This window comes from Eptesicus fuscus, chromosome 5, assembly GCF_027574615.1.
Source record: "Eptesicus fuscus isolate TK198812 chromosome 5, DD_ASM_mEF_20220401, whole genome shotgun sequence".
Classification (NCBI taxonomy): domain Eukaryota; kingdom Metazoa; phylum Chordata; class Mammalia; order Chiroptera; family Vespertilionidae; genus Eptesicus; species Eptesicus fuscus.
The window spans coordinates 84295112-84308151 of record NC_072477.1 but is presented as its reverse complement, the minus strand read 5'-3'; the positions used below and the strand labels follow the sequence as shown (position 1 = coordinate 84308151).

Genomic DNA, 13040 nt, shown 5'->3' with positions numbered 1-13040 from the left:
GCTTTAAAATATCCCAGTAAAAATAGATAAAATTTTTTTAAAAATGTAGGTAGGGAAGATAAAATAAGAATGAAAGGATCTTGAGTTGAAGCTTGGTGAAAGGTTCAGGAGAGTTTGACATACTAATGTATATCTGAAAATTTCCATAAAAGAAAATAAAAACCAAATTATCTTTGAAAAAACCAAATTAATGACTCTCTGATGCAGAATAGCTATACCCTATATAAGAAAGATGTAATCTGCAAATGGTCATTACGCCGTGAAGTGTAACGACCGACTGCGTAACGACCAGATCACGGATCAGCAAGAGGGTGGGGCAGCGAGCTACAAGCAGGTGGTGGAGAGCTACAGGAGGGGGCAGGGCAGCAAGCTATGAGAGGGGTGGGGGGGAAGGGGGATGGAAGGGGGAGGGAGGGCAGGGGGAGCTACAGGAGGGCGGGGCAGTGGGCGGAAAGCTATTGGAGGGCCGCAGCGAGCTACTGGCGAACTACTGGTGAACGGATTCGTGCGCAGGGCTACTAGTAATAGAATAAGAGAAAAACAAGACAAATACAAAAACCATTTAAAAATGTCATATGTGTAAAACTAAGACAGGTATTCCAAAATGAAGTATGAAATTAAATCAGTGATGGGCAACCTTTTGAGCTTGGGGTGTCAAACTTCGACAAAAAACTGAGCATAACTCGGGTAGTGTGTCACTTTGAGGAAAAAACTAACTCCAAGACTCTAGTCGCAAATGTTTCATCCTCAGGAGCAGCAAATGTTTCATCCTCGGCATGCGGTCGCGTGTCATCAGAAATGGCTACGCGTGTCAGTGCTGACATGCGTGTCATAGGTTCGCCATCACTGAATTAAATGATAGGTTTATTACCCCAATACATAAATTATACTTAAAATTTTTTAAAAATATATTTTTATTGATTTCAGAGAGGAAGGGAGAGGGAGAGAGAAATAGAAACATCAATGATGAGAGAGAATCATTGATTGGTTGCCTCCTGCATGCTCCACACTGGGGATGGAACCCGAAACCCAGGCATGTGCCCTTGACCAGAATCGAACCCGGGACCCTTCAGTCCACAGGCTGACGCTCTATCCACTGAGCCAAACCAGCTAGGACTTAAAATGTTTTACTTATTCTAATTTACACAGGCCTTTAGGCTACTAAATTCATTACTCTACTCTCTTAATATGCTAAAACTTAAATAATATGGATTATGTAGCAGTTTGTTATTCTAAATATGTTTTATTTATTTTTCTCAATTAAGGCACTTTCAAAGAAAAATAAAAATGTCAGTAAAATCCAAGAGCAAATTAAAAGAAAATAAGCAATGACAGACCTCGGAAAAATCCTTAAATATACCAACAAAAGACCCTTGTTTTTATTTTATTCCTAATAGTTATAATTTGAATATATCTAGAAGTTGCTTTAGCTGAGCAACCTGTCAACATGTGAACTTATACTGAAAGATTACCAGTATGTTTTCTAACAAGTGTACTTACTTGCTGTTTCAATACCAGGTTCTTCACTCCTTCCATCACAAACTGCGATCCAGTATTCATGACTCGTGAAAAGAGACTAGGGGCAAAAGAAGATGATCACAATAAGCATAAACTATCTCTCCAATAGATTATAGATAAAATATTTGCTTAATTACATACCACATGCTGATGCCCTCTATACCTACCATATTTGTTTTCACTAAACAGAAGTGACCTGAGAATTCTGGTATTACTGCTGCAATTTTATTTAACACTGAAAAAGTAATAAAATACTGACTAGTCAATAATTATTAACAAAATGTGAAAATGAAGAACTGACCTCAAAATAAACATTTTGATTGCTGAGCCTTAGCTATAGCTAGTCACATAGTTTTGCGTCCATTGTTTATGCTTATATGCATGCATAAAGTCCTTCGTTTGATTTCAAAACTCCCCCACCTTTCCCAAACTTTCCCCCTGTAATTTGAAAGTCTGTTTGAGGCTTTACTGTCTCTGTATCTATCTTTTTGTTCACCACTTTATAATGTTCTTTACTATCCCTAAATGAGTGAGATCATGTGGTATTGTTCTTTCATTGACTGGCTTATTTCATTAGCATAATGTTCTCCAATTCCATCCAGGTTGCTGCAAATGATGAGAATTCCTTCTTTTTTATAGCAGTATTCCATTTGTAGATGTACCACAGTTTTCCGATCCAGTCATCTGCTGATGGGCACCTAGGCTGTTTCCAAATCTTAGCTATTGTAAATTGTGCTGCTATGAACATAGTGGTGCATATATCCTTTCTGATTGGTGTTTCTAGTTTCTTCGGATATATTCCCAGGAGTGGGATTACTGGGTCAAATGGGAGTTCCATTTTCAGTTTTTTGAGGAAACTCCATACTGTTCTCCACAGTGGCTGCACCAGTCTGCATTCCCACCAGCAGTGCACGAGGGTTCCTTTTTCTCCGCATCCTCGCCAACACTTGTTGTTTGTTGATTTGTTGATGATAGCCATTCTGACAGGTGTGAGATGGTACCTCATTGTTGTTTTGATTTGCATCTCTCGGATAATAAGTGACTTTGAACATGTTTTCATGTGTCTCTTGGCCTTTCTTCTGTCTTCTTTTGAAAATATTCTGTTTAGGTCTGTTGCCCATTTTTTTATTGGATCATTTATCTTCCTCTTATTAAGTTGCATAAGCTGCCTGTAGATGTTGGAGATTAAACCTTTATCAGTGATAGCATTTGCAAATATGTTTTCCCATGCAGTGGGCTTTCTTGTTGTTTTGTTGATGGTTTCTTTTGCTGTAAAAAAGCTTTTTATTTTGATGTAGTCCCATTTGTTAATTTTCTCTTTAGCTTCCATTGCCCTAGGGGCAGTGTCAGTGAAGAAGTTCTTGTGGCATATGTCTGATATTTTGTTGCCTGTGGATTCCTCTAGTATTTTTATGGTTTCCCGTCTTATGTTTAAGTCCTGTATCCATTTTGAGTTTATTTTTGTGTATGGTGTAAGTTGGTGATCTAGTTTCATTTTTTTGCATGTATCTGTCCAGTTTTCCCAACACCATTTATTGAAGAGACTGTCTTGACTCCATTGTATGTTCTTGCCTCCTTTGTCAAATATTAATTGAGCATAGTGGTTTGGGTCGATATCTGGGTTCTCTATTCTGTTCCATTGATCAATATGTCTGTTCTTGTGCCAGTACCAGGCTGTTTTGAGAACAGTGGCTTTGTAATACAGCTTGAAATCTGGTATTGAGATCCCACCTACTTTATTCTTCTTTCTGAGGATTGCTGAGGCTAGTCGGGGTCTTTTTTTATTCCAGATGAATTTTTGGAGAGTTCTTTCTAGGTCTGTGAAATATGCTGTTGGTATTTTGATGGGGAGTGCATTGAATCTGTAGATTGCTTTGGGTAGTATGGACATTTTAATGATTTGATTCTACCAATCCAGGAACATGGTATGTTCTTCCATCTGTTTACGTCTTCCTCTATCTCTTTTTTCAGTGTCCTGTAGTTTTCTGCGTATAGGTCTTTTACCTCCTTAGTTAAGTTTATTCCTAGGTATCTTAATTTTTTTGGTGCGATGGTAAATGGGATTGCTTTTTTAGTCTCTCTTTCTGTAAGTTCATTATTGGTGTATAGAAAAGCCATAGATTTCTTGGCGTTAATTTTGTATCCCGCTACATTGCCGAATTCATTTATTAAGTCTATTAGTTTTTTGATGGAATCTTTTGGGTTTTTTATGTACAATATCATGTCATCTGCAAATAAGGACAGCTTCACTTCTTCTTTTCCAATTTGGATGCCTCTTATTTCTTCTTCTTGCCTAATTGCGATAGCTAATACTTCCAGTACTATGTCAAACAGGAGTGGTGAGAGTGGGCATCCCCGTCTTGTTCCTGTTCTTAGGGGAAATGGTTTTAGTTTTTGCCCATTGAGTATGATGTTTGCTGTGGGTTTATCATAAATAGCTTTTATTATGTTGAGGTATGAGCCTTCTATTCCCACCTTGTTGAGAGTTTTTATCAAGAAAGGGTGTTGGATTTTGTCAAATGCTTTTTCTGCATCTATTGATATGACTATGTGATTTTTATCTCTCAATTTGTTTATGTGATGTATCACGTTTATTGATTTGCGGATATTGTACCATCCTTGCATTCCTGGGATAAATCCTACTTGGTCATGGTGTATGATCATTCTGATGTACTGCTGGAGCCGATTTGCTAGAATTTTGTTGAGGATTTTGGCATCAATGTTCATGAGGGATATTGGCCTGTAATTCTCTTTCATTGAGTTGTCTTTATCTGGTTTTGGTATTAGGGTGATGCTGGCTTCATAGAAGGAGCCTGGAAGTGTTCCTTCCTCTTGAATTTTTTGGAATAGTCTGAGGAGGATAGGTTTTAGTTCTTCCTTGAAAGTTTGATAAAACTCTCCTGTGAAGCCATCTGGCCCCGGGCTTTTGTTTGCCGGAAGCTTTTTGATGACTGCTTCTATTTCTTCCATAGTTACTGGCATGTTGAGCTGTTTAGAATCTTCCTGATTGAGTTTTGGAAGGTTGTATTTTTCTAGGAATATGTCAATTTCCTCTAGGTTGTCCAGTTTGTTGGAGTAGAGTTGTTCGTAGTATTTTGTAACAATCCTTTGTATTTTGTCGGGATCTGTTGTTATTTCCCCTCTTTCATTTCTGCTTTTGTTTATTTGGGTCCTCTCTCTTTGCTTCTTGGTGAGCCTGGCTAGAGGTCCATCAATCTTGTTTATCCTTTCAAAGAACCAGCTCTGTTGACAGCATTACAGATGTCCCGGATTTCCTCCTTCCACTAGCCCCTGCCCCACCCCAGGCCTTCATCACACTATTGTCTGTGTCCATGCGCTATGTATATAATATTCTTTGGTTAATCTCTTCCATCCCTCCCACCCACTCTGAGAGCTGTCAGTCTGTTCCATGTATCCATGTCTCTGGACCCATTTTGATTGTCAGTTTATTTTGTTCATTAGATTCCACATATAAGTGAAATCATGTGATATTTGTGTTTCTCTGACTGACTTATTTTGCCTAGCATAATACTCTCCAAGTCCATCCATGCTGTCACAAAGGGTAAGAGACCCTTCTTTTTACAACTGCATAGTGTTCCATGGAGTAAAATGTACCATAGTTTTTTATTTACTCATCTACTGATGGACACTTGGGCTGTTTCCAGATCTTAGCTATTGTAAATAATGAGCCTTAGCTGTAGTTTTTAGGCAAATTATAATTTGTAGAGAACTGCTTGCTTTCTTGGTTGCCTTAATGCTAAAAGAAAAAGTTAAAGATAGTAAATTAAGTTGCTTTAGGAATTCAAAACACCAACATATTAAAGTGTGTGTGTGTGTGTGTGTGTGTGTATATGTGTATATATGTGTGTATATGTGTGTGTGTGTGTGTGTGTGTGTGTGTGTATATATATATAAATATATATATATATATATATATATATGCCCATAAGTATGATGAGGTCAAAAGTTACTATTTTCTCTTTATCATGGCAGTTAGATCCAATCCTGCATTGTATATAGTCGCTCTTTCTATACATAAAATCTATCATATAAAATGTGAAGCATAACACACCTGATGAATTTTACCTCGATTCTGAAGAATGTTATCTAAATTTTTAACATCAAAAATACCAACAAATGATTTGCCGTACTAGGTTTATATGTGTGTTTCCAACAGCCTCTCTTTTGGGATCAAAGGATGCTTTGTGAGACAGACTGGTAATCCTGTGTTATGGTATCAGAAGGCTAGAGATATCCTTTAAAGCATCCAAAATTTTCTTGTAACACATTTTATTTAAATCCTCAACTACAAGATCCATAAGAAATGTAAGAGGCTTTTACTATTCAATAGGATTTTAAGGCATGAAATTGTTAAGTCTATTTATTACAGTCAACAGTAATTTTTCCAATATATTTTCTTTTTCCCTATCTTGTCCTTATGCCTCTCTGAAATGAAGAGATGGACAAAATCAGAAACAATAGAAAGTAACCTTTGTTGGAATGGACAGTTTTCAGGCGATTCCCTAGTACCAGGCAACTCTGAGGGAGTGTGCTAACCTGTACAACACGACTGTAGGTGAAGTCAGCTGGACTCATTTTGTCAAACACTTATAAAGTTCTGCATTATGACAAGTAATTTTGTTTTTGTAAATGGTTTCATTAAAAGGTGTAGATCAAGCCCTGGCCAGTGTGGCTCAGTTGGTTGGGCATCAGCCCATGCACTAAAAGGTCGCTGGTTCAATTCCCAGTCAAGGAACATGCCTGGGTTGTGGGCTCGATCCCCAATAAGGGCTGTGCAGGAGGCAGGTGATCAATGATTCTCTCTCATCGATGTTTCTCTGTTTCTTTCCCTTCCTCTTTCTATCTAAAATCAATAAAAACACATTTTTTTAAAAAGTGGTAGTGCCAGGCCGGCGTAGCTCAGTGGTTGAGCATCGACCTATGAACCAGGAGGTCATGGTTAGACTCCAGGTCATGGCACAGGCCCGGGTTGCAGGCTCAATCCCCAATAGGGGGTGTGCAGGAGTCAGTCGATCAATGATTCTCTCTCATCACTGATGTTTCTATCTCTTTCTTCCTCTCTGAAATCAATAAAAATATATATTTTTAAAAAGTGGTAGCTCAGGATTGGGCTAGGATAAACATGTTTTTCTCTGGGCTTCATGCTTTTGCTCTAAACAATAAAATATAAGCTAAGAATTTGAAACTAGTATGGTATGAAAAAGAGTGGTTAGAATTACCTTGTTCAGCTCTTTTGAAAATCATGCAGACTCTATACGATACTGTGGAGTCAGAAGTCATGCCCAGCCCTGGAGACTTCCTCCCTATTATTTAGCAGGATGCCCAGGTCTACCTTGAAGCTAGGTCTTAAGTGCCTAGCTTCAAGTCTATATTAGTTATCAACACTGATGTAAAGATAGCTTTAACCTTCATTTATCTTCTGGAAATGAAAAATGTAATGTTTTAAGAAGGAAGCAAAAGAAGCCAATAGCTCATACCATGTAAAATATATTAACTTACATTTTAAAATGAAAATTTAAACTAACAAGCTAAAGGCATATTGATATTTATTCTCTATCACAATAAAAATATTCTGCATTCAAAGTGCCAGTGTGTTTTTAAGGCATGAAAGTCTAATTATGGTCTAAAGTACCGGACTTACCCAATCAGAATTATTAAAACTACTTACCCCATTGGTTTAGTAGTAGTGCTGCCATAGCTGGCAGGAGCTGAGGCCATCTTGGCAAAAGCCCTAAGAAATAAAACAGTTATATGTAAATGTCGATTATTAGAGCTAACATTCAGTATCATGGTATTAAAATATATATTGAGTCTGGCTGGTGTGGCTCAGTGGTTGAGATTTGACCCATGAACCAGGAGGTCACGGTTCGATTCCTGGTCAGGGTATATGTCCGAGTTGTGGGCTTGATCCCCAGTGTGGGGCATGCAGGGGGCAGCCGGTCAGTGATTCTCATCATTGATGCTTTTCTCTCTCCCTTTCTCTCTGAAATGAAAAAAAAAAATATTTTAAAAGATATGTATTTATTGACAGAGGAGGGTGGGGGGAGGTAGAAGAGGGTACAGGTTGGATAAATGGTGATGGAAAGAGACTTGACTTGGGGTGGTAATATAATATACAGATAATATATTATAGAATTGTAAACCTGAAACCTATATAATTTATTAACCAATATATTCAATAAAAAATAAAATATCTATTGATTAACTTTAAATTTTACTATGCAGACATTTTCTGAAAAAAGAAATCATTTTTAACTAATAAAATACGATATTTCAGTATAATTAGCACCAAAACAATTATAGAAACCAAAATTATATAAATTTACAACCATGTAAAATAATACTCAAATATAGTACAATTAGTACTGAAACATTGAGATTCTTTAGGAAACAATACGTGTATTTTTCAAACTTAACAATTTTTCGTTTCCTTTCTATCCAATCATTAACATGTAATAGACTTGCTGTCTTTAAAGAAGCATTATGTACTGATTAAGTTTAGTTTCCTTACTGCTCCCCACATTCCACAAGTCCTCTTTCCCAGATACATGCCTCTGTTCATGCTGTTTTTTGGGAGGTATAAACTTACTGTCTTCTTCTCTAGTAGAAATTGTACATTTCCCTTTAAGACTCAGCTCAAAACCATTTTCTTCATTAACACTAGTATTCTAATTCTACTACCCAATGATTTTTCCTTTTAGTTATATCCCATACCACACACTTTTATACTTAAATGCTTACAGTCATTTCTTTTCAATCTTTCTAAATGTCCAGAATTTTTACATCAACTATACAATTCCTGAAATATGGGCAAAAAGATGGCACTTAGATATGTCCTAAATATTTTCCTTCTGGGAATATGCTCATTTTAGAGTCCAGAAAACAAAATACCTCCAGAAGAACCCTCCCACTTTGAGGTAACCACTGTTATGATTTTGGTGGATACTCTTTGAAACTATGGACATTGCATATATAGAATATATACTTTTGTTGTTGTTGTTAATCCTCACCCAAGGATTTTTCCCATTGATTTTTTCTTTCTTTTTTTTTTTTTTTAGAGAGAGCGGGGAAAGGAGGGAGGGCAGGAGGGTGAGAGAGAAACATCAATGTGAAAGTGACACATCGATTGGTTGCCTCCCACATGCACCCTGACTGGGGTCAGGGACAGAAGCTGCAACCCAAGTTTGTGCCCTTGACCAGGAATTGAACCCTCAACCCTTTGGTGCACAGGCTGATGGTCTTACCACTAAGCAACACTTGCCAGGGCTAACATATATTTACTTTTAATGACAAAATTAATATCACATTGTAGATGCTATTCTATATTTAAGTAGCATGCTATAAACATTTTTATGTGAATCTTAGATCTTTTATGATTCTTATTTCAAATGCTTTAGTAAAAAAAAAAATTCTACCTAAATGCAAGAAAATCTTATGAGAATAAAAACAAAAAAAAAAATCACTAAGATGTGATAGTTGAAATGCTAAAAATATTCTATGTCCACTATCAGTGGATTTTAAAACTCAGTGTATTCTAAAATCCACTGATATACCATTAGATAAATCCCAAACACAAAACCCACAATCTTGTTAAGAAAGGAGGATATGAATCAACTATTTTCAGCAGATTAGAATTTTTTCCATTAACATAAATTTATTTTTCACTAGAAACAACTATATCAAAACAATAAAGAAGGGATAAATAAATAATAATACATTTATATGGCTGAATGTTATACAAACACTACACACTACCATTGAAAACTAAGATAGCCCTAGCCAGTTTGCCTTAGTGGATAGAGTGTTGGCCTGCGGACTGGAGGGTCCCGGGTTTGATTCGGTCAAGGGCACATGCCCGGGGTCGCAGGCTCAATACCCAGTAGGAAGTGTGCAGGAGGCAGCTGATCAATGATTCTTCTCATTATTGATGTTTCCATCTCTCTCTCCCTCTCCCTTCCTCTCTAAAATCAATAAAAATATATTAAAAAAAGAAAACTAAGACAAGGAAAAAATGGTATGATGAAAGGTACTGGAAAACCAGAATACAAAACTGTATCTGTAATAATGATTTTCCAGTTCTAAAAACTATATTTAATGCGCATATGAAAGAATATGCACTAACTAGAGGCCCGGTGCACGAATTCGTGCATGGGTGGGGTCCCTAGGCCTGGCTGGCGATCGGGGCCTGTTGGGGCCATCTCACCCAGTCCTGGTCAGGGCCCTGGGGACCAACTAGCCGGGAAGGAACCACAGGAGGGCTCCAGGGCATGTCCAGCCCTCTCGCCTAGTCCCCATTGGCCAGACCCTAGCAGCAAGCTAACCTACTGGTCGGAGCATCTGCCCCCTGGTGGTCAATGCACGTCATAGCGACTGGTCGAGCAGTTGACAGAGCAGTCGACCAATCGGTCGGACATTTAGCATATAACACTTCTATTATATAGGAGGACTAGAGGCCTGGTGCACGAAATTCGTGCACGGGCGGGGGGCGGTCCCTCAGCCCGGCCTGCAACAACGCCAGCATCCCGCACCCCGGTCGGCCTCTGGCCAGAGGCCCGCCCGCCCTCCTTCCCTCCACGGGTTGGGGCACGTGGGATGCTGGGACTCATGGCTGGGGTGATGCTGCCCCTGCGTCCTGCGCACCCTGGCCCCCGGGTCAACGCCACCAGTGTCCAGCGCCCTGGCCGCTATGGGCGCCGCCATCTTTGTGACAGAGTGATGGTTAATTTGCATATTACCCTTTTATTAGATAGGATGTTTACTTGTACATTTTGAATGTTGAGATGACAGGTAAATTTTTACTTTCGTTATACCTGAGTTTTAAAGTTTCCTTGAATAAACTGGTATAACTCTTATAATTAAAAAAAAGTTACAAATTAGAAATTAAAATTTTTATAATCACATAAAATGATGCCAAAGACTGCCTTTCTTTTTATAAAACCAAATGCTTGCTTAAGGAATTCCCACATAATCATAATTAAAAAACAATGATGTATGCCACATAGTCAAATATGTGTTTACATATTATGAAAATTGGAAAAGATGGTTTTAAAGGAAGTTTTTTGTGTGTATTTTTCCTTATTATAAGAACACAAATAAACAAAATTAAAATAACCAAGTATCCTATATAACAAAGAGGTAATATGCAAATTAACCCTCATGCCATCACAAGATGGCTGTGCCCACAGTGGAGGCGGGGTTCCTGTAACACAAGATGGCTGTGCCCACAGTGGAGGCGGGGTTCCCGCAACACAAGATGGCTGTGCCCACAGTAGAGGCGGGGTTCCCATAACGAGTGATCAGCAGGGACCTGAGGCTGAGTGGCGCCGGGAAGGGGGACCTGAGGCTGCGCCCCCCCCCCCAGCCCAGTGGGGCTTGACGGGGGACCTTAGGCCGCACCCCCCGCCTGGTGGGGCTTGATGGGGGACCTCAGGCCACGCCTCCCACCTGGCAGGGCTTGACGGGAGACCTCAGGCCATGCCCCCTGCCCAGTGGGGCTTGATGGAGTACCTCAGGCTGCGCCCCCTGCCCAGCTGGGCTTGATGGGGGACCTCAGACTGTGCCCCCCCGCCAGGCAGGGCTTGATAGGGGACCTCAAGGCACGCCCCCTGCCCCGGTGCCAGGCCAGGAGACCTCAGGCCACGCCCTTCACTCCAGGCTGGGGGACCTGATGCTGCGCCCCCCGTCCCAGGCCGGGGGACCTGAGGCCGCTCCCCCCAACCCCAGGCCGGGGTACTTGAGGCCGCGCCCCCGTCCCTGGTGCTGGACCAGGGTACCTCAGGCCGTGCCCCCCACCTGGCGTGCACCGGGGGACCTGAGGCTGTGCCCCCGCCTGGCACCAGGCTGGGGGTTCCTGAGGCTGTGCCACTCGCCCAGTGGGGCTTAACGGGGGTAGGGCCGGCTGGGTCTGGATCTTGCCCAATGGGGGTAGAGCCGGCCGGGTCTGGGTCTCACGCGATTTCGAGGCATGAGTGGGTAGGGACTTGATTCTGGGTCCCGCGGTGTGTCCCAGACTCTGATAGGAGGAAGATTTTCATATACATTTACTAATTTTCTTTCATCTCTGACACTTCTATTATAGAGAAAGGGCAAATAGCAATATTAAAGTATTTCCTCTAATTAATTCCCTTTTAATGTGCACGAATTTCGTGCACCGGGCCACTGGTAGATAATAAAAAGCACTCATAAACTCACAACTGATAGATAACACTGTTAACAACTTGGCATATTTCTCTAGCTATGCATTTTAAAACATTTTAAAGCAAATTACAGTAGACACAATATTATATGTTTCAGGTATACACCTGTGATTTAGACATCTATATATATAAAAGCCTAAGCAACTGTGCAACCATTCAACTGGTAGCTATGACATGCACTTACCACCAGGGAGCAGATGCTCAACGTACAGGCATGGAAACATGGAATAGACTGATGAATCTCAGAGGGAAGAGGGTAGGGAGAAGGGCAGGAAGAGATTAACCAAAGATCTTGTATGCATACTAGAGGCCCGGCTTGCAGGGATTGGGCTGAAACCGGTTCTCCAACATCCCCCGAGGGGTCCTGAATTGCGACAGGGCACAGGCCAGGCTAAGGAACCTTACTGGTGCACGAATCCATGCACCAGGCCTCTAGTTGTAAATAATGCTGCAATACATATATGGATTTAATGTTTTGATTTTCTTTGGTTAAATACCCAGAAGTGGAGTTGCTGGTCCTTTGTCTCTTGTGTAGCCTTTGTTTTAAAATCTATTTCGTCTGGTCCAAGTATTACTCTACCACTTTGTTTTGTTTTGTTTCGTTTCCATTTTCATGAAATGGAAACTCCTTTACTTTCAGTCTCTGTGTGTCTTTTAATCTGAAATGAGTCTCTGGTAGGCAATGTTATGTAAGGTTCTTGTTTTGTTATCCATTCAGTCATCGTATATATATCTTTTGATTGAAGCGTTTAATCCATTTGCATTTAAAGTAATGAAAAATATATATTTATTGTAATTTTATTATTCATCTTTTGATTTTTTCCCCTTCTTCTTAAAGAAGACCCTTCATCCTTTCTTGTGACAGTGGTTTGGTGGTGATGAACTCCTTTAGCTTTTTCTTGTCTAGAAGCTCTTTATCTATTCTTCAATTCTAAATGATAGCTTTGCTGGGTAAAGTAATCTTGATTATAGGTCCTTCCTTTTCTTCATTTTGAATATTTTGTGCCAATCCTTTCTGACATACACATTGTGGGGGCTCCCCTGTAGGAGAGTGACAGTCATTCTTTTGCTCCTTTTAAGATTCCCTCTCTGCCTTTATCCTTTGGCATTTTAATTATGATGTGTCTTGGTACAGGCCTCCTTGGGTTCATCTTATTTGAGACTCTGTGTTTCCTGAACTTGTGTCTAGTTCCTTCCCCAGGTTAGGGATGTTTTCTGGCATTATTTTTTCAAAAAGATGTTTCAATTTCTTGCTCTCTCTCTTCTCCTTCTAGCACTGCCATGATATGAATGTTGGTATGCCTG

The 13040-nt window shown here is 39.9% G+C and overlaps 1 protein-coding gene across 5 annotated transcripts in view; it reads right to left on the bottom strand.

Annotated features, from left to right (window-relative positions):
• Nucleotides 1–13040, bottom strand: part of SCFD1 (sec1 family domain containing 1) — a 121357-nt gene that overhangs the window by 36782 nt on the left and 71535 nt on the right. For all 5 annotated transcript variants that reach the window (XM_054716504.1, XM_054716502.1, XM_054716503.1 and 2 more), the window contains 2 exons: nt 7208–7270; nt 1501–1576 (listed from right to left, as the gene is read on the bottom strand). In XM_054716504.1, coding sequence (XP_054572479.1) covers nt 1501–1576; nt 7208–7270 — 139 coding nt within the window. The remainder of the gene's footprint in view (nt 1–1500; nt 1577–7207; nt 7271–13040) is intronic.